This window comes from Prosopis cineraria, unplaced genomic scaffold, assembly GCF_029017545.1.
Source record: "Prosopis cineraria cultivar Desert tree isolate PC_DT_omini unplaced genomic scaffold, ASM2901754v1 PC1, whole genome shotgun sequence".
Lineage (NCBI taxonomy): Eukaryota > Viridiplantae > Streptophyta > Magnoliopsida > Fabales > Fabaceae > Prosopis > Prosopis cineraria.
Genome location: NW_026555332.1, coordinates 29,590,276 through 29,612,253, shown reverse-complemented (window position 1 = coordinate 29,612,253; position 21,978 = coordinate 29,590,276). Strand labels below are relative to the sequence as shown.

General features: G+C 33.1%; 1 protein-coding gene and 1 non-coding gene across 2 annotated transcripts; both read left to right on the top strand.

The window, feature by feature from the left end:
• The first annotated feature begins 1,966 nt into the window (after window positions 1–1,966).
• Window positions 1,967–2,821, top strand: LOC129286725 (E3 ubiquitin-protein ligase ATL6-like). Its single transcript, XM_054922767.1, has one exon. The coding sequence runs from the start codon at window positions 1,967–1,969 to the stop codon at window positions 2,819–2,821; it is 855 nt and encodes a 284-aa protein (XP_054778742.1).
• A 17,630-nt stretch (window positions 2,822–20,451) lies between these two features.
• On the top strand, window positions 20,452–20,558 carry LOC129296923 (small nucleolar RNA R71). The gene has a single exon (XR_008590058.1). It is a non-coding gene; the product is annotated as a small nucleolar RNA R71 (small nucleolar RNA).
• Window positions 20,559–21,978: the final 1,420 nt, after the last annotated feature.

Genomic DNA, 21,978 nt, shown 5'->3' with positions numbered 1-21,978 from the left:
TTATTAATCGGTCCACTAAATTTTACTAATTACACTAATTAATATGTCTTCTGAAAAATTTGTATAAAAACACAAAGATGAATCGTAAATATCTAAGTTGAACTTGTAAATATTGCATGCATCAAACTTGTAAAAAGTTATATATTGAATCCCAAATCAATGAATTAGGAAAAAATTTACAAGTCTTTCTATAAATATTTATGAGCTAAACTTGAAAATTTATAACTTATCTAGTATTCATTTTGTTAAGAGTTTTTTTACATTGGATGTTAAAAATATAAGATATTTTTAATGTATAATTAATGAATTTTTTTTATCTAAGAATGCCTTTAGTAAAAATATCACCCAACTCTACACGTTTAAGCATGATACATTACTAAATAAAGACAGATATAAAAATATGATTAAGTGTAATTTAATTAAAAATGCTCTATATTTTCAAATAGTGAAAGTATATATTTTTACATCAATTATTCAAGAGACTTACTACTATGACTCAAATTTAAGAGAAATATTAATAATTAATTTTCTTACCGAGGACTTATACCTAATTTATTCTTTATTTATTTTGGCTCTTCTATATAATAACTACATGTCTATACATATATAATATAAACCTTAAATAAATTTAATTATTATAAATACTGCAATAACCAGACATAATTTATATAAAGCAAAACCTATATAATCTAATCTTGTTAAGTATAAAACTCACAATAAATCATATCACTCATAAATTATATAAACAATACTGAGCGTGCAGATTTAATATTCTACCCTCAAAATGCTTAAAATCCAATCACCAGGACACCAATATAAATATTAAAAAATAGCTTGGTAATGTTAATTACTCACTCTTCTTTCAATAATATGTTTTTCTTTCATTTTTGGGTTATTATACATCTTAAACCTCAATTGATTATGCAAATAATATCTTGAACTTTAAATTCTTGAAATATGAAAAAACTTCTCTCAACTTTTAAACTTTGAGCTTTTGAAACCTCACCATTAATTTGGAAAAAACGGTCATTACTTTTATAGTTATAGAGCTCGGTTGTATGTCAATATGATACTCATTTTAACCCTAAAAAATAACAACCGCTTTCTTCAATTAGATGGCAGGGTTTCAAGCGCTTAAAATTTAAAAGTTAAGAAGAGTTTTTAAATATTTTAAAAGTTTAAAATTAAAAATGTTATTCACGCAATAGTTTAGGATCAAAAATCTTATTAATCCTTTATTTTTTAAACTTCATAAATTCTCATAGGATGACGTGGACTTTAAGTCAAATGTAAAAAAGAGATAAAGATGAAGAGGTAACCCTACTTTAATTATTTCTATATTATTATCATTATTATCATTATTATTATTATTATTTTGTCATCCTCTAGACCTCTAACAAACAGAAGAAACTCATACACCGAGCGTAATCATGAAACAGGGACCCTACAACCTCATGTTTAAGAAAGACTAGAAGGTAGTGCTTATTGCTATAAGGCCGCAATACCATCAGGATGTTAGATTGGACTTCACTTACTCAATAAATATTTTAATTATAATTATTATCTTTCATCAATATGTAAATATTATTAAGATATATTTTATAAAAAAATTAAAACAATTCTCTTTATATTTCTTATAAAAATTTAAAATTTAATACTTCTAAAGTATTATATAAAAAAATATTTAACTGTCGTTCGTTTAAATTGAATAATTATTACTGTATAATATGAAATATTTATTAAGTGGATTTAAACTATTTATCCGATTCAAAGTAAAACGTACACGGGATTTAACATTTCATCACATATTCGTTGCACGTTTCATCTAAAATGCACTCTAGTCATGTGCTGTGTTATTATATATACATATATATATTTAGAATTATCTCATACATACAGGCATAAACACAGCCGCCCACTCCTCTTATATATCTATTTTGCTATTTTTTTTTGCCACAATATACAAATGATCAAGAGAGTCACACTCTCACACATCGTCGTCTTCTTGCTGTTATCATCGGCCGTCGTCGATGCCAAGTCAGCTCCGCAACCGGAAGCTCCTGGTAATCCTACAAGATTCCCCAACTGGGACCCATCATTCACTCCAGTGATTGCGGCCCTCGTCTGCGCCTTCTTGTTCGTTGTCTTCTTCTCCGTCTACCTCCGTCACTGCTCCGACACCGACCTAGTAGTTGCTGGAAACACCACCGCCCATTGCACTTCTTGTAGCCGTCAAGGCATCGACCCGAAATTGCTCGACGGCTTCCCCATCCTCGTGTATTCTGCCGTCAAACACCTCAAGCGTGGGAGTGCAGCGCTTGAGTGTGCCGTGTGCTTGGGCGAGTTCGATCACCACGACAGGCTCCGATTACTTCCGACATGTAACCATGTGTTTCACCCTGAATGCATCGACGCATGGTTGGCCTCCCATGTGACTTGCCCCGTTTGTCGCGCGAGGCTGACACCGGAGCACCACCGTGGCGGCAGTGGCCGCGATGATGTCGTGATAGTGATTCAGGATGAGGCAAATGCACATCAAGTGCTTGATGAAAGTTCTGAGAGTAGAAGAAGAACGGAGCTTAATTCAGGAGATCAAAGTAGTAGTAGTTTGGGTAGGTGTCATTCAACGGGTCACTCTCTGAATTTGGTTGAAACAGTAGGGAAGGACATAGAGAGGTATACTCTGAGGTTATCGGAGGATGTGAGGAAGCAGATTCTGGCGAATCACGGAGGAGGAATGCGGCGTTCCTTGAGCTATAATGTATTCCGGCCGCCGGGACGGCCAGGTGAAGGAAGCAGTGGAGAGCAATTTGTGCGTTGAACAACGACATTGACATATCCATTAATTCGTACTCACTTCATCAGGTAAGAATTTAGTTATATCAGGTATTGTTGTTATCGTTATTATTTCATACGATTAAGATACAGCTTAAAGAACATAACAGTTTAATGTCCAAATTATTATTCATTGGTGTATATTTGGATCGAATTTGAACATTGTAATTGTAATATATATAATAGCACATTTATTTGGATGATCTGTTACTGCAATCCGTTAGTTTGGTAGGGTTCCTTTTTACTTTTCAAAGGCTTATTATTAACCTTATTCTTATTTTATGAGATCTCTCAAGTTTGAGAATAAGATCAATTATACTTATAATGATGATCGGTGCGTGATGTATGAATCAGGAAGATCTCTCTTTATACATTAATAGGCAAACATGTATGTGAGAGAGCAACTAGTTAGTTTTGATCGATCTAACAATGTTTCATTTGTAAATTAACAGAGAGATAGAGGAATAAACTTTGAAAGTGATGTTGATTTCTTGCTTATTTTTTTTATATTAAATATAAGTTCAATATTTTTTCGCAACGTCTTCTTAAGGTAAAAAAATGTTTATAATGAAGCGCTAGGGTTAAGCGAAAGGATTGTGTGCTTTTGAAACGTCGTTGCATGAAAGCGATTAATTAGATGTAAATGACATGTTTACTCAAAAAAAGAAGTGAATGACATGTGGATGCATGAGATGGAGAAACTTAATTTGCTTAGTTTGAACAGCCGTTATAAGTATGATTTTTCCCTTTTTTTATTTTTAATTAGTACTCACTCAATTAAAAAATGTTAGCATTTTTAATTGAATATCACTTTTTAATAAAATAATTAATTATATTATCTTCAAGCTAAGATGATATTTTATATTTACCTTTATTTAAGCAGGTGTTTTACTTTAAAATAAATATAAAGTGATTAATTTATGATGAATAACATTAATTAAAAAATGAAATATTAAAAATGTGTTACATTTTTTAATAATCAACCTCTTAAAAAATACCTTACATTTTTTAATGGGGAAAGTAAAATGAAGAACTCATAAATTACTTAAATTTTCTCTTTAAAGATTATCAATGAAATTTAATTTATATTATATATAAATGAGTTCAGATATTAATTAAATTTATTTTCTATAAAATTTGATAACTTGTTTCTTATATTACTTGAACAAAATACTCTAATAATGTTATTGTAATGCTGTTTTTGTATATCTTGTTTTTACCCAAGAATGCCCTGTCCACATTGTGTCGGAACCCAAACACATCCAATTTTTTTAAAAAAGTCAGTAGTAAAGGGCTGCAAATGTCTTTGCTAAAACTTAGCTGCTACCAATGTTTTAAAAATCAGACTTAATATTAAACTGAACAAGTTAGCGGGTCACGATTTTTATGATTTAATCAATTGGACCAATGGTTAAACTAGTAACATAATAATTAAAATATTATAATTTTAATCTTTTAATCTTTAAATATTATAGATATTAAAGGTTTAAAATATTTTTTATCTTTATAATTTTATTTTTTAAAATATAAGGATCAATTTTTAAGTAATTAAAACTATAAGGACTGAATTGCAAAAACAAAGTTAAGGATTGATTTACGACTAAATTAAAATTGTAACGACTGAGTTACAACGAGACAAAATTCAAGAACTGAGTTACAATTAAGTTAAAACTATAGGAATTAAATAATTAATTTTTCCTTGTTTCAATCATTATGCCTTTTTAAAAATTGAAAATTTAATTAACTTTACAATATAATTAAATTAGAAAGACTACATGTAAAGAATAAAATATTATTCCTCATAATAAAAGAATATTTACAAGAAAAAGAAAAAAAATCATACTAAACTTTTGACAAAGAAAATTTAGATATAGTTCAATGTAACGTCCGCAATGCTGCTTCTAATGACACGTGTTGTATTGAACAATATCAAGAGAGAGAAGATATCTTCAGTAATTAGATTCTATAGTGGGTTTTGTAGTTCCTGTTCTCCATTGTAAGTGATGATGAGAGACCCTAAGTCCCCAAATGTTCCACTGTGAAATTCTTAATACAGCTCAGAAACAAACAATGCCACAAATGATCTCGCCAGCATAGTTGGGGATTTACCAAAAAAAAAAGAACAAGAAGTGAAGATCCTCATTATCAAGGTTGATATTGACAACATTGTAACTTTCCTTCTATTTCTTAATTCTTCACAGCCTAACTTCCCATTTTCGAAATATTAGATCTAAGTGATTAGATTCCAAATATAGAAATGTACTTTGATGAATCAAAGGTTTAATAATACAACTAGACACATTTCTAGATTATGTCTATTTACAAACTTTAAAAATTTGAAATTGCTTTGGAACTCCCTTATAATCTTTGTGGGAGAAAACCTGTGATCTTCATGTAAGGCCTCATCCCTTTTTTGCCAAATGAGATGAAGTAAAGTATATATACCTTATATATGTGAAGTTGGTTATCAGATAGAGATTCCTAGAAGTTAATTGAAGCCAATCAAGAAAGTCTTGATTTCCAATGGCTATGGATCTTATGGAAAGGGAGGCAAACTAGATAGCCTTATTAAAGAGGATATTCATAAAATAGGTGCATTAAAGCCTCTTTACAATCACATCCAAAATCACAGGAAAGAGTTATTAAGATTATGTGCCCTCAAAACATCCCCAATGGGTATAGCTTTATGCACCATCTTCCATATGAATAAGAGTATTTTGTATGGAAGATGTAGACTCCAAAGTACAGTCCAAAAGCTAGACTTGTAGGAGCATTAAATGTGGTGTCATTATTGAGCAAGCTAAATCCCCCCTTTACAATAAAGGGCTAGTATAAGAGATAGGAATCTTGAGTACAACATTTGTAGAAACATCATCATAGACTCTCTTCACAAGAGGAGTGTAACAGCTTAGATTGCAATTCTAAGAGTTTTCAGTGTTTAGGGGGTATTTTGGTAAATTTAAGTGAATTTATGATTAATGAAGTTATTGAATCATTGGACAGCCTTAGAAGAGGACTAGGTTAAAGTTTGAGTGAGCTATGGCACTGAAAGAGGTTCAAAACGTGTGTGGGACTCTCTATATCATACGACACGATAGACGTGCCAATACACCACAGTGCACGTGCAAAATTTGCACTTATCAAATTTATGAGCCAAACTAAAAATTAGAAGAGAGAAAGGGTAAATGTGAGAGAGGTGATGAATAGCGACTCATGGGAGCTAGGCTTAACATTATAAGTAATTTGGAAGCATTTGGAACAAGATTCACCCTTGGGTAAGCTTCCTACACCTCTTCCTCTTCCTTTATGCAAATTTTCTGAGGTTTGGATTAATGTGAGGTTGTGATTTCATTTTTTTTGGGTAATAACCAAATCCATCGACTTAGTTAAGGTCTTAAAGAGTTAAATCAAGCATATAAACCTAGGAATTATGGATTATATAATGATTTAAAGTTTTTAGATGGGGCTTGGATGAACCCTAGGTGGAAATTGGGAGTTTAAGAGCAATGTTTATAGAGATTTGGATTTATTTGTGTGGTTAGGTGTTAAATAGAATTAATGGAGTGTGTTGAGAAAATTGATTGGGTTAAACTAAGGTTTTTGGGTATAATGTGCACCTGAAATTATGCTAAAAATGGAGTAATTAGTATGTGGATTGATGATTAAGAATTTAATCTTGTAAATTAACTATTGATCAAGTGTTATGGTGATAGTAGACATGTGTGGAGCCATCATTTGACCATAGTAACCCTTTTAATGACAAAAGGGTTTAGGTAATTGGGTTGTCTAAACTCTCTTCTTGTGTGTTTGAATGGTTGTGTGGTAGTTATTAAGGTTAATACCTTAGTTTTGTATTAATATAGTATTAATATGAAATATTTTTATTTAAAAACTGTGTGAAGCAGGATAAAAAAGTTATGTTTTTAGTGCTATGGTTTTTCAAAGCTAAATGCTATTTTTAAAATATAATTACTTGCGAAATCTTATGGTTTGAGTAGAAATAAACCTTTTAGTGGAAATCATATGTTATGATTATATATGAAAGTTATTGAGCATATGTTTGGCATGATCATTGTAAAAGGGTAAAAGTTCACCCTAATGTGTTATTGAAAATATTATTTGAAAATTCAGATGGTACACTAGCATTATGGAGGCTTAGTGTATATTTCTATTTGCTTGAAAGTCTTAGTACTATGTGAGATAAAATAGGCATCGACACCTTTAGTATTTGTGAACAGGGAGAATCTGTGATCTATAGTAGGCGAAGGTGCTCTTAGCCAAAGCTGCCTCCTACTACTAGTAAGCTTGGGCCAATCCAGTCACATGAATTTGGTCCTATTGAGTTATTAGCCTACAAATTCGGTCAGAAGATATAAGGAGGTTATAAAGCAGAGTGTTGATTATGCATATCATTTTATAGCCATATGTGGATATGTGTTTGTAAATTGTTATATGTTTAAAATGCCACTTCACATGCACACTATATGTTCTTTCACACGAGTAGTTTGATTAGACTATTTGGTTATAGAATCCTTGACTCACCCCATGGTTACAATTTTTAAGTGAAGGCTCTAATAGGGGCAAGGGAAAGGAAGGTGCGACTGAGCGTCGAGGGGACTAGCTAGTGTTTGTATAGTCCTTTCTATTCTTTTTTTGTTTGTAACAAATGATACATGAATATACCAACTTAGAAATCATATGTTATTTTGAGAGTATTTGCATGAATTATGTTGCAATTGTAGGTATCTTAGCCTGAATTCATATTTTTGATGTAATGGCTATGAGAGGTTGAGATACTAGTGCAAGGGTTATTTTGTATTGATTTATGTATTGTCATGGCCTTATGAATGATTATGGCATTGTTATTGTACCCTTTTGGATTCAAGCTAAATTGGCATTTGTATGTTCAATTTGTGTCTACAATGTTGTTGTTGTGGTTTGAATGCATGAATAGGTTATTTGTGGTTCATTTGAGTTATTTCAAGTGATTCCATGATTATTGGCATTTGGTATGTGAGTTTTGGACACCTTGGTTGTTGTTTTGGAAGAAAAGATACCAATTTGGATTAAGCATCCAAATTTCATTTGGTTTAGTTTTTGTGTGTGAGACTAATGCCAATGGCTAGGTAGCTCAAAGAACTACATGTAGACACTTGAATCGCTTAAATTTGACGTTAGACGGTGAAATAGTGCGCTCCAAAAGTTAGCTTGAAGTGCTGTCATAATAGTGATACATGCTATGGCGCAAGACACAAAGAGGGAACCTAGTCCCTTTGTGTTGTTCATCGTGGCACACTATACCATTTTTTGGAAAATTTTTCAGATGGTTTTTAATAGTTTTAACTGTTATTTCTGCTGTCCATGCTTCTGTTATCTTGTTTAATTGGTTTTAAACTATAGTTTGAGCTCAAACGACTTTTCAAAAGGATTTTTTTTATCCCAATTTCTAAATCTATTTATAACCCTTGTGTTATGATAACTCTTTTCTTGAAATTTAATTAATCCAAGTTATCATAACGGTAATATTCTGTGTGTTTAGTAATATCAAGGATGACATTATGAGGAGCACACATTCCATGTGGCAACAGTCTAAGGATTGGGATTTTCAATTATTAGATCTACTACTTTTGAAATGTTTAGATTACACATTAAGTTCATATTGGAAGAAGATTTTCAATATTTATCAAAGATAGACATGGACTTTTAACTTGCCAAGATAAGTCATCTCTAATTAGGTTGCTAGAATTGTAAATTCCTTTCCAAAACCATAAAGCATTATAAGGCAATTTAAGATTTAAGTGCCAAAATTGTTAATATAATTTGGTTTCAAAGTATTTCCCAAAAGTGAATGTTCTTCTGCATTCATGATCCTCTAAACTTGCTTAGCCATAAGAGCCACATTTATTTTTATTGTATTTCTAAGCCCTATACTACCAACTTTGACAAGGAGAATAAGATGTCTTTCTTGGTTAGATGCATTTTGTGTTTAGAATTTTCAATACCCTAGAAGAAATCCACCAATTTAGCATCAATTGTTGTACATAATTTCTTTGGCAATCTAAAACATGAGAGAGCATAGACATTTGATACAAAAAGAATAGACTTGATCAAAGTGAGCTTAGATACTTAAGAAAGGAGTCACTACTAAGAAACATCCATTTCACGATAGATTTTACCCTAATTTTAAGATAGAATTGTCATTGCAAATGTAGTTTGGGACAAAAATTGCAACAGATAGCCTTTTGTCATTATTTTACTGTTCGAAAATTGTTTGCGGCAGATTTAAACTCTGTCACAATTTGAGACAGAATTTATGTCCCTAACTTGGGATAGATTTTTTTGTTGTGAGGGTGTCCCTAATTTGGGATGGGTTTTAGCGTCACAGATCTGTCCCAAAAATCTGTGAAGGAATTTTCGTCATAAATGCGTGCCAATATTTGTGAAGGAAAATCTGTCACAAATGCATTTCAAATTTTATGAAGGGCTATTTTGTCACAAATTCATCGCAAATATATGTTTGAAAGAAAAAATAATTTTTAATTATTTACTTAATTTCAATTGTTATTTTCCCCTATTATTATTTTACAACTTCAACCTGTAACAATAATTTTATATATAAAAATTAGCGAAATTATAAGAAATTTAACTTAAAGCATTAAGAACAAAATATCTTATTTAGTACTTAAAATTTGATACAATCATACTCAAATATCAACATATAGGGAAATCATTCAAAAGAATTTAAAGTAGTTAAATAATACCATAATCACTAAAGAGCATCAAACAGAAGCATGGGCTTCATCATCTTCATCTTCATCCTCCACAGGCGGCATACACTTAAGAAAAATATTGACATTCTTTTGGCAATTTTGAAGCTCTTGTCGCTGCTCATTTATTATTAACTCAAACTTTTTGTTCATCTTTGTTAAAGCATCTGCACACTTTTGCAACTCATTTTCAAATTCTAGAAGGAATCCTATATGATAAGAGGCATCCTTTACAGAAGAAGAGCTATGATGTGAAGGAGACTTAGATCCAATACCAAAAATGCATCCCTTCCTATTAACACCACCCACAGCTTTCAACCATAATTTTATATCATTAGCATAATCTTCTTCTACTTCTTCAAGAGGTGAATCCATATCTAGGAGCTCTCCTTGATTAAAGGATCTACTAAACCTCTTTAAAGTTATATAATGTTCCTATAAAATGATAGGTAATTGAATTATAATTAAACTCAATTTCATAACTCAACAGATTGAGTGATAAGCATTCATTTAACTTAACAAACAGACAAGATAACTATAAAGAAAGATTAAAATGCAAATGTTTAGCATTCCATAAAAAATAAAATAATAGGTACAATTTTATATCAATTTCATTCAAGTCTAATAACTCATAACTTTATCAAGAATAAAAAAATTTCAATGATAAAGTAACTCTCACAATAGGTGGTCAAGCCTCCAACCATCAATGTAATCCCAATGAAAAATCAAAACAAAGAAATATATATATATATATATATATACACTTACATATATGTCAGCTAACCTTTGATCAACAAATTGTCTAGTCTTTTTTATTATAGTGTGTGCGCTTAAATAGCTTAACCATTATTGGCTCTCTTCCAAACTCTATAGTCTACAATTATTAACAATAATTAAAAATATTCATTCAATATGAGAAATAATTTGTAATTTGATTTTTTTTAAAAATTACCATCCTTCTTTTATGCTCAGACACAAAAATGCTACCACATCTATTCTTCATTCCTCCCTTATTAGAGGATCAATTCATGTTAGCATTTTGTTTCTTGTTATGATATTCGAGCTTATTCCGTTGTGCTTCTTATTCTTTCCTCACTATTTTTGGAATCCAATTTGGCCTAATACTGAAACTCCTAACTCCAGTCATATGTTTTTGCAAGATATCACCACACTTTTTCTTCCAATTAGTCTTAATTCTTGCATCATTTTGTGGTAGCCATTTCAAAGTTTTCTATGTATAAAATGAAAGGTTTATAAATCATTAATGAAATAAAGAATAAGAACTTAAATAAATTAATTCAAAATATTCAAATAGAAATACCATCCATTGGGAGAACTAGTAACCTTGAACCTCAAAAGGTGTATTCCCCATTGTGAAACATGGGTACTCAAATTTAGATTTAATAATGGGAAGGAAACTCCTAATACTATTGGTAGGGTTAAGCTTACATTTAGATCAATGAGGCCAATTATTATAAAAAAAGTACAAAATGGAAATAAAAAATAAAAATTTATAATAAAGTAACATATCAAAATTGTTAGGTTACATATCATTATCAAGTTCTACCCAAATTCGACCATCGATAAGATCTTGACTCCTAAGTTTTGAATATTTTGTGATAGGCTCTACTGTGGATCCTATAGAGGGATTAGATATGCCAATAAAAAGAGATTGGCGAGGAGGAGATAATGATCCAATAGCAACTTGTGGTGTCATGGGGTTCTTAAGTCAATAATAACCACATTTGATGCCATAACTTGTCATCTGTACAACTAACATGAACAAGTTATATTTGCACAACAATATGTAACATATTAAAAATAAAATCAAACATATAAAAAATGCAATTTTAAAAAAATTGAGAATTTAACATACACTATGAATTCCTTTAAGTATCATCTTTTAAATCATCTGCTTCTTTATCTTCAACATCATGTTTGTCATCACCTTCTTCAGTATCATCTCAAGAATACCAATTCTCTTCCTCCTCCTCCCCCTTGTCATCCTCATCCTCATCTTCCCTCCTGAGAGAAAATTAGTCGCTTATCCTCAAAATTACACTAAAGCTAACCCTAATGCAATATAGGGCCAACCCTAGGTCATCTCCCAAGGAATGGTTTTAAATCTAATTGAAAGTTATCTAGTGAAATAAATCAACCAAAGTTTGTAGGAATTTAGTTACCTAGCTAATTATCTAAACTAATTACCTAATGTGCAAGTAATAAAAATGCTAGTGAAAGTGAGTGAAATGAACTTCCCTTTTCATAATAATGGAACCCTAGAGATTAGTTGATTTTGGATTCATTATCTTCTCATGATTAGGCTAAGTTTAGCTTCCCTTTCCTCTTGACTAAAGCTGTCATGACTTAAAAAATTTATCTAAAGCCTAATTAGCTAATCTCCTTAGGTCTTAGATTAAAGTCCCTAGTTCAATTAACCAATTGGTGAAGACATTAGCCAAGTGATTCACTCAAGATCCTCTCTCAACAGCTATGGTCAAACACATAAATTGAGTAACCACAAGATTATGTCAAGCTACTCAACAACACAAGCATTAACACCACAAGATTATGCAATATTAACACAAGAAATTCACTAATTGAAAAACACAAGATTATGTGCCAAACAAAGAGTGGCAAAATTCAGTCATGGCTGTCCAAGGAAGAAATTAAATGAAACAATCCTCTCTCTTTACATCAGCATCAAATTCAAATTAGAATTTATAAGCTAAGATGATTAAACCCTAGATTAAGGAATCTAACCATCTAGTAAAAAGAGAAGAGGATAGGAAACAAAAGAACTTAGCCAATTTGAAGCTCAAGACTCATCCTCCATCTTCATCTCTCTAGGATTCCACAAAGAAACTTAGCCAATCTTCATCTTTAAGAACCTTAGTGATTGCTTGTGAAGGCCAAACTCCATAGCTCTTGAATGATGGAAATGAGCTTCAATCCTTGTGAAAATGGAAGGGATGGAACAAAATGAAGAGAGGAGAAGAATGGTATGAGTTTTGTGGAGGTTTGGTGGCTGAAAAATGGAGGTTAGGGTGCTGGAAAATGAAGAATAAAAGAGAGAAAATGAAGAACACTATGAACAAGAGAGAGAATGTGGAAGATGAATGAGATGAGTGTTGGATCCCATTTGGAGTTTAAAATGGCGTGCTCCTTAGTGTTTCCCATCAGCTGAAGCTTAATTAAAAGAAAATTTAAAATGTAAATGGGAGCCTTGTCACACTTGCAAGGTGGCAACTTCCTATTGGTTTGTAGATGATTCCAATGTGTGCCTAATTTTTCATGTGTCATCCACATCATTTTAGCTGATTTAATCCCTCAAAATAATCATAATTCACATGCAAACCATCAGCCATTGACCTCAAGGAGTGTTGACCTCAATTGCCCAATTGATGCACAAGTCACATGCCACCTATGTCACATAAATCACATAATTCAATTAAATAGCATATGATATAATGAAATCGAATTCATGTCGAGAATTAAATTCATAATTAGAATGGAGAATTTATCAAATTAATCAAGTTTTAGGCTGCACAAAATTATATAAAAAATTTCCACACAAAGGCAAACCAAAAACTAGGACAAACTAAAACACTTAAGAAAGAGTTGACTTTTTTATTTAATTACTCCCAAACTAAAATGAATTTTAAAAATATAATTTCACCACTCATCAACTGGACATAAAATGTACTTTGTCAATTTTTCTTGTACATTTTCTCAAAATTTTATTTTTTAGACCAAAATGCCCTTAGTGCACTGAACCTAGAAACTTAGGCAAAATTACAAATCCAATGCAATGTGTGCACTTGAAGGTGATAAATCATTAATAAAAGGGTTCTAATTGACAAATAAAAGTGGGTAACAAATGTGTTTTATCAATTCCCCCACACTTAGCTTTTGCACTCCGGGCAAAATCAAGTGAAAAAGGTCCCAAAAGAAACTATAAGACAAAGAAATAAGAGAAAAACAATGTTCAAAGTCACTAAAATACTAGCTCATGAACTTTTACAAATTATCAATCAATGTGGCAATAATTAGGAAAGAATTATGCACATCATAAACAAACCCTTACCAAGAATCAATGTCAAAGAGTAAGCCTCTCTAGGTTAAGTGTTTGTTCTCATCACTCGAAGTGTATAAGGTATTAAATTTCACTCAAAATTTCTTAGGATACACCTTACTATAAATTTGTAACCCTTCTACATCTCCATCACTAAATAGCACTTGCAATCAAGAATCAAATAGACTTTATTAGGTTGTAATATAGGTAATGAAATGATGTCTAAGAAATGCATGTATATAAAAAAAATAGGGTTAGCATCAAAATAATGCTAAATCAAGATATATCCCCTTAATATGCAAAGCATAACCTAACTCAATTGAGTGAACACCTTAACACAATGAGGATGGAAAGAAATGATAAGAAATAATAAAACAAATGGAATGGATGAGCTAGGCAACTTTTTATATTTTTTTCTTTCTTTTTTTTCTTTCTCTTCTTCTTTTTGCTTCTTTTTCTAGCAACTTTATTTCTTTTCTTTTTTTTATATTTTTTTTTCAAATCTGTCTTTGTTTTTTTTTGTTGCCCCTAACTCTTTGAAAACAATGGAAGTAATGGATGTAATGGTGTAGCAATAAAGGATAAAGAGTAATGGATAGAAAAATAATAACAAGCATCCACTCATTTGATCTAGGACATGCAATGAATATTAAAAAGACATATAAAAGTGTAACATGCATTCCTTAGGAAAAAATAGGGTGAATATTTTTTTTTTTAAGAATCAAACCAAAGGCTCAAAGTGGCTAACAAAGGATAATAAATGATAATAGGTTGGCTATTTGGCTCTTGACTATTTTTTATGAATGCCATCTCTCATCTCCTATCAAACAAGTGCGAGATATGTGGTCTTAATTAAGAAGTGAAACAAATTCTAAAGGGTAACATCACTAAGGAATTAATTACACATAAGTTTTAGCCTCTTTCATGAAAGGGTAATATGCCACTCTAATCCATTAATTCAAGGTAAAAGAATGTTCACTTCACACCTATTCAATCCTAAAAATTACCACATCTCAAAAATCAAAATATCCATCTAAGAGCTAGGTAATTAAGTAACCTCAAACAAAACAAAGCAAAGCAAAAAAAAATTTGAATTTTTTTTTTTTTTGCAAAACCAAACAAACAAAACAAAATGTTTATTTCTCTATTCCCCCATACTTAAACCATGCATTGTCCTCAATGTATGTATAGACTAGTGATAAAATAAGGTGAGATCAATAATGAATGCATAACAAAAGTGTGTTGCAGAATTTTTTTTTTCAAACTAAAACACAAAACAAAGAAGTCAAATAAAGCAAATAAACTCTAATTTTCCTACTAGGTTCATCTCCCCCACACTTGAACTATACCTATCATTAAATATATCAATTAAAGGAAAGTAAAAGCTCAAGGTTGGAGAGACACAACCTTATCATGGTGATTCAAAAACATGTTGAGAGAAGTCCTCCTCCTTTTGAAGTGGTTCGGCCTCTTTGTAGAGCTTGCATAGGTGACCATTGATTTGTATGGTGGAACCCGTGGCTTTATTCAAGAGTTGCAAAACCCTATAAGGAAACACTTTGGTCACTAGATATGGTCCCTCCCACTTAGACTTCAACTTAGCATGCTTATGAATAAACCTTGTTTGGAACAAGAGGACTTGATCTCCTTCTTGGAACTTTTTCCTCAAGATTAGCTTGTCATGAAGGATCCTTGTTTTCTCCTTATAGATCCTAGAAGACTCATAGGCATCCAACCTAAGCTCCTCAAGTTCTTGCATTTGAAGAAATCTCTCTTTAGCCGAAAGATGGAAATCCAAGTTGAGTTTCTTGATGGCCCAATAAGCTCTATGCTCTATCTCCACAAGGAGGTGACAAGCCTTTCCATATACCAATCGAAAAGGAGACATGCCAATGGGAGTTTTATAAGCGGTCCGATAAGCCCACAAAGCATCCTCTAAGTGTAAAGACCAATCCTTCCTATTTGTGTTCACCACCTTGGTTAGGATCTTCTTGACTTCTCTATTTGATACTTCGGCTTGGCCATTAGTTTGGGGATGATACGATGTAGAGATTTTGTGATGCACCCCATATTTAGCTAAGAGAGCCTTATCATCTTGTTGCAAAAGTGGGATCCTTGGTCACTTACCAAGGCCTTAAGAACTCCATACCTACAAAAAGTATTAGATTTGAGAAACTTCAAAACAATCTTAGCATCACAAGTTCTAGTAGGAATGGCTTCAATCCACTTTGAAACATAATCAACACCAAGTAATATGTACTCAAAACTAAAGGATGGTGGAAAGGGACCCATGAAGTCAATGCCCCAAACATCAAAAATCTCACAAAATAAAATGGGTTGTTGAGGCATTTCATGTCTCTTACCCCAACTACTAACCTTTTGACATTTCAAGCATGCTTTACAAAATTTATAAGAGTCTTTAAACAAGCTAGGCCAATACAATCCACAATCTAAAACCTTCCTAGCTGTCTTATTTGAGCTAAAATGACCACCACATGCATGAGAGTGACAAAATTCAAGAACAGAAGGCACATCAACATCATCAACACACCTCCTAATCACTTTATCACTACAAATCTTCCATATCAAAGGTGGTTCCCAAATGTAAAATCTAGACTCTCTTTTCAATTTTTCAATGGCAAAACGTGAAGCACAAGGAGGCAAGACTCCACACTCAATATAGTTAGCAAAAGAGGCATACCATGGAGGCTTAGATGAAATGGCACACAATGCCTCATCAGGAAATGAATCACAAGGAATAGTAGGGTTAGAGTTTACCATAGTAGCTTTTAAATGAGGTAGTCTAGACAAATGATCCGCTACTTGATTGGTAGAACCACTCCTATCCCTTATCTCCATATCAAATTCTTGCATCAAGATCACCCATCGAATCAAGCGAGGCTTAGAATCTGTCTTCTTAAACAAGTACCTCACAGCAGCATGGTCAGTGTACACAACAACTTTAGAGTTAAGAAGATATGATCTAAACTTATCAAGTGCAAAAACAATAGCAAACAACTCTTTTCTCAGTTGTGGTGTAATTAACCTGAGCTGAATCTAGGGTCCTAGATGCATAAGCAATCACATATGATAACTTGCCCTCTCTTTGACCAAGCATAGCTCCCACAGCAAAATTAGAAGCATCACATGACAACTCAAAAGGCAAAGACCAATTTGGGGCTTTAAGAATGGGAGGGGAAATGAGCATGCTTTTAAAGTGTCAAAACTCCTTTTGCAAGCATCATCAAAACAAAATCAACATCTTTTATAAGAGTTTAGACATAGGCAAAGCAATTTCACTAAACCCTTTTATAAATCTCCTATAAAAGCCTGCATGTCCCAAAATGATCTAAATCTTTCAAACAAACAGGATATGGCAAAGAAGCAATCACATCTACTTTGGCCTTATCCACCTCTATGCCATTGGAAGAAATCAAATGGCCTAAAACAATTACCTTTATCTACCATGAAATGGCATTTTTCAAAGTTAAGCACAAGCTTCTTTTCAATGCACCTACCAAGCACTTTATCTAAAGAATGCAAGCATGAATCAAAGGACTCACCATACACAGTAAAATCATCCATAAAGACTTCCATGCAATGTTCAATAAAATCACAAAATATGGACATCATGCATCTTTGAAAAGTACCAGGTGCATTGCAAAGACCAAAAGGCATCCTCCTATAGGCAAATGTACCAAAGGGGCATGTAAAGGTAGTCTTATCTTGGTCACTAGGAGCTATAGGAATCTGAAAATACCCACTAAACCATCTAGGAAGCAATAATGGGACTTGGAAGCCAATCTCTCAAGCATTTGATCAATAAAAGGCAAAGGAAAATGGTCCTTCCTAGTCACATTATTGAGCTTCCTATAGTCTATGCACACTCTCCAAGCATTTTGAACTCTAGTTGGAACAAGCTCTCCTTTCTCATTTTTTACCACAGTAATAATCCCCCCTTCTTAGGTACAACTTGGGTTGGAGACACCCACTCACTGTCAGCTATAGGATAGATGATCCCAGCACTAAGTAGCTTAACAACCTCTTTCTTTACCACATCTAAAATCAATGGGTTAAGTCTCCTTTGTGGTTGCCTAATGGGCTTAGCATTGTCCTCAAGAAAAATTTTATGTGTGCACACAATAGGGTCAATACCAGGAATGTCAGCCAAAGTCCAACCAATAGCATGTATGTTCTTTCTCAACACATCAAGTAATGCATTTTCTTCTCTCAAGAGATAGAGTTAGAAATTATTACCGGAAGCTTCTCATTCTCAATGAGATATGCATACTTGAGATTGGATGGTAAAGGCTTCAACTCCAAGGTAGGTGTCTCTACACAAGAGGGAATGAGCTTCTTTAAGTCTAATTTGGTGGAATATTCCATGGTACTCTCTTGTCTTTTAGGCTTCTCACTTGTTTTTGATTTCTCCTCTTCTTTCTTTACAGCCTCCCCCTTTTCTTGCAACTTGTCCTCAAGTGCTTGGACTTGAGCCACGGCCTCGACATGTGAAAGTGTAGAATTTTCCTCCAATAGCTTGGGAATCCTAAGAACATCAAGCTCGAGTGGAGAAAAACTCATAGATTCGGCCTTAATGGCTTTAGTACCTACAACACAAGAAGATATACCCTTCTCAAGCATTTCAAGATCAAGCATAGGAGATATTTTAAACAAATCATGAGAAGAAGTAGTTGTATCATTCAAGCATGCATCAATCTCTAAACAAATAGGACAACTACATCCATCAATGCATGTAGTAGTAACAAGAGACAAATCATCATCAACATGTGAGAAAGAATCAAGCATGTGAGACTCACAAGCATCATGAAGCAATAACTCAATGAACTTACACCTAAAAGAATAATCCTCAAAAGGATGTTTCATTGCTTCATATTTTAAAAATAACATGATCCTCTCCACATTTCAAAATCAAACTACCTTTTTCCATGTCAATCAATGTACGGGCAGTCCTCATAAATGGCCTTCCTAAAATCAAAATATCATCCCCACTCCCTTCTTTTGACATATCAAGCACATAGAAATCCACAGGAAATAATAGACCTTTAACAAACCAACAAGTCTTCTACTACTCCATGTGGTCTTCTAACACTTCTATCCGCTAATTGGCATATCATAGGTGTCTTATGCATGCAATCAAGACTCAAGGCATGATAAATTGAAAGAGGCATAACATTAATGGCTGCACCTAAGTCTATCAATGCATGAGAAAAATGTGTGTTGCCAATCTTGCATGGAATTGTGAAGGAACCGGGGTCCTCACATTTTATAGGGAGTTGAGGCTTCATGATAGCACTCACAGATGAGGGTAATTGTACCCTTGCATTAGGCCTAAATTTTCTTTTATTTGTACAACAATCTTTCAAAAATTTGGCATACTTAGGCAAGTTCTTAACTACATCCATCAAGGGTACATTAACATGAATCTTATGGAAGAAATCATATACCTCTTGATCAAATTGTCCCTTTACTTGCTTAGGGACCACTTGTGCTTGTGGAAAAGGAAGCTTCTTCATAATCTCTTGACTTTGCTTTCCTTCTTCCTTCCTTGAACTCTCCTTTCTTGTTTCACTTTGCTTGGCCTCTCCCTCTTTTTCCTTACTAAACAACTCGGCCATAGTCCCCTTTTCCACCTTAGATGGTGGTTGCTCACATATGATCTCCTCAATGTTTTCATCCTCATCATCTCTACAAAAAGATGCATCATTAGGAGCAAAAGAAGAACTAGAAATATTAACATCAATTGAAGAATTTAAAGAGGGCTTCTCGGCCTTCCCTTGTCTTTTGTCTTCTTGCACTCTTTCTCCCAACTCCTTGCCACTCCTCAATGTGATAGCATTAAGATTAGCTTTAGGATTAGCAGTGGTGTTGGATGGTAATGTAGAGGCTTGAGCATTGGCTGCACTTAATTGGTTAGCAAGCATATTCATTTGAGAAGTAAGGGCATCAATTTTAGAGTTCATGTTCTCACACTTGTTACCCATACTCTCTACCTTATTCCCTAAGCCATCATACATGTTTTTTATACAAGGAGTTCATTTCAATCAACTGCTTACGTAACACATTCACATCATTAGAAGAGTTCGAATTAGAAGAACTCTCAATTGGAACAAGCCTCCTATCACTATAAGAATTAGAAGAAGGTGCAAGAGAATTACCACTTGGATTGTAGCTTTGAGAAGAGCTACCTTGAGACAAATGAGGTGGAGGGTCACGGCCAAAGGTGTTTTGATAGGATCCTCTTTGTTGATTGTCTTGTAAAGCCACATTTGGATTTGAATAGGAGAAATTAGGATGGTCTCTCCATGAAGGGTTGTAAGTATTAGAATAAGCTCCTTGCCCTTGCCTCCCACCATAGGATTGTTTTCCATTGTAGATAGCATTTACTTGTTCAAACTTAATAGGACAATTGCTTTCTACATGCATAGGTGAGTCACAAAAAGTACAAGAATAAGGGACAAGTGCTTGAGAAGTACTTACATTGCTCACTTGAGATATTTGTGGAGCCAACATTCTCCCAATCTTGGCAGCTAGCAAGTCCACATATGAATCATTAAGAATTGAGGAACCTACCATATTCACATTTCTTTTTCCCTTGTAGAGTATTGAGCACCACTTGAAGCCATCTTGTCAATTAGTTCCCAAGCCTTTAAGAAAGTGAGGTCAATCAAGCATCCACCACTAGCGGCATCAATGTTAACTTTGTCTCTTGGAATCAAGCCCTCATAGAAATATTGGACTAAATTCTCACTAGAAATTTGATGGTGTGGGCATTTAGCCAAAAGGCCTTGGAATCTAGTCCAATACTCATAGAGACTCTCATCCTCTCCTTGTTGGACCCCATAGATTTGCTTCCTCAAATTGGTGACCTTGGAATTTGGAAAGAATTTATCTAAAAGAGTCTTCTTAGCTCGGCCCATGTGCTTACTTTCACATAAGAAGGGTAGTTGAAATACCACTCCTTTGCTAAACCTTCAAGAGAAAATACAAAAGCCTTAGCTTGAACATCATCAACATTTACATGCATAAGGCTTATAGTATCACAAACCAATAGGAGAGTATGCAAAAACCTATGGCAATCCTCTCCCAGTAACCCATGAAATTTAGGCAATGCATTAATCAAAGAGGATTTAATTTCAAATTGAACATTAGTCGGAGGAACATATAAGCCATAAGGATTATCATGCCAATTAGGTTGAGTTAATTACCTAATGCTCCTCTCCTCTCTAGGGTTATGCAAGCCTTCAAATTCATTATTAACATGGCCATCATCATGCAAATTCTCATTCCCATTCCCATGGCCCTCATTATGCACATGCTCATGTCCTAAGATACCTTCCATTGTTGAATTACAAACCAAATGAGAATCAAGAATAGGTTGTGATCTTCTCAATCTAGAAATAGTTCTTTTCAATTTCTAGATCTAATTCAACAAAAGAGGTATGTTTTCTTCGGGTCATGCACTAATCAACTCAAAAAAAAAAAAAGAACAATGAACAAGCTAAACTAAAATACAAATCAACAAGAAACAATTCAAAACACACAAAAGTAAGAGAAATAATTTTTTTTTTTTTTTCTAATAAACTCAATAGCAACAAAATGAAAAAAAATAAAAAAAACAAGTAGAAAGAGAGTTAGAAATGCTCAATCAAAAAGCTTTGGCAATTCTGGAATTCGCACAGTAGGCTCTCTGGAGATAGTGAACTTGTGAATTTTATATCAGCAAATCCACATGATAAATTCCCCTAAAACTTTTATGAGAAACACAAGAGATATACAGGAAAATTATATAAAACTTTCAGATTAAAAATCCATCCCAATCGTTCCCAGAATTTTTCACAAGTTGGTCCTCAGTTCTGGAGAAATAGGATTTCGTCCAGAAGACCTTCAGAGCTTCTAACAAACGTTCAAATAGGAAAATGGAAAAATTGAAGAAAATCCTAAACACAAGAAACAAAATAAGACAGTGATAAGAAAAATAAAATGGAATCAATCAATTTGAACGCACAAAGAGGAAGATATGCTAACTCAAAGTTGAAATAGGGTTTTGGGAATCCTTTGTAATGGCTCCCTGGACCTTGTTAATTGTAAAATTTCCACAGGACACTTCCCACATCCAAAATTGACCAAACCAATTTTAAAGTGAGGCTAAGATATAGAGCTTTCAATAAATAAATTTCAAGTTCAAATTCCCTCAGACTCATTCTCAGTTAATTTTTAATTTCAGATAGAGACACTAGAAACAGATTATTTTCAGCTCTACACCAAACCAACGAAAATTGC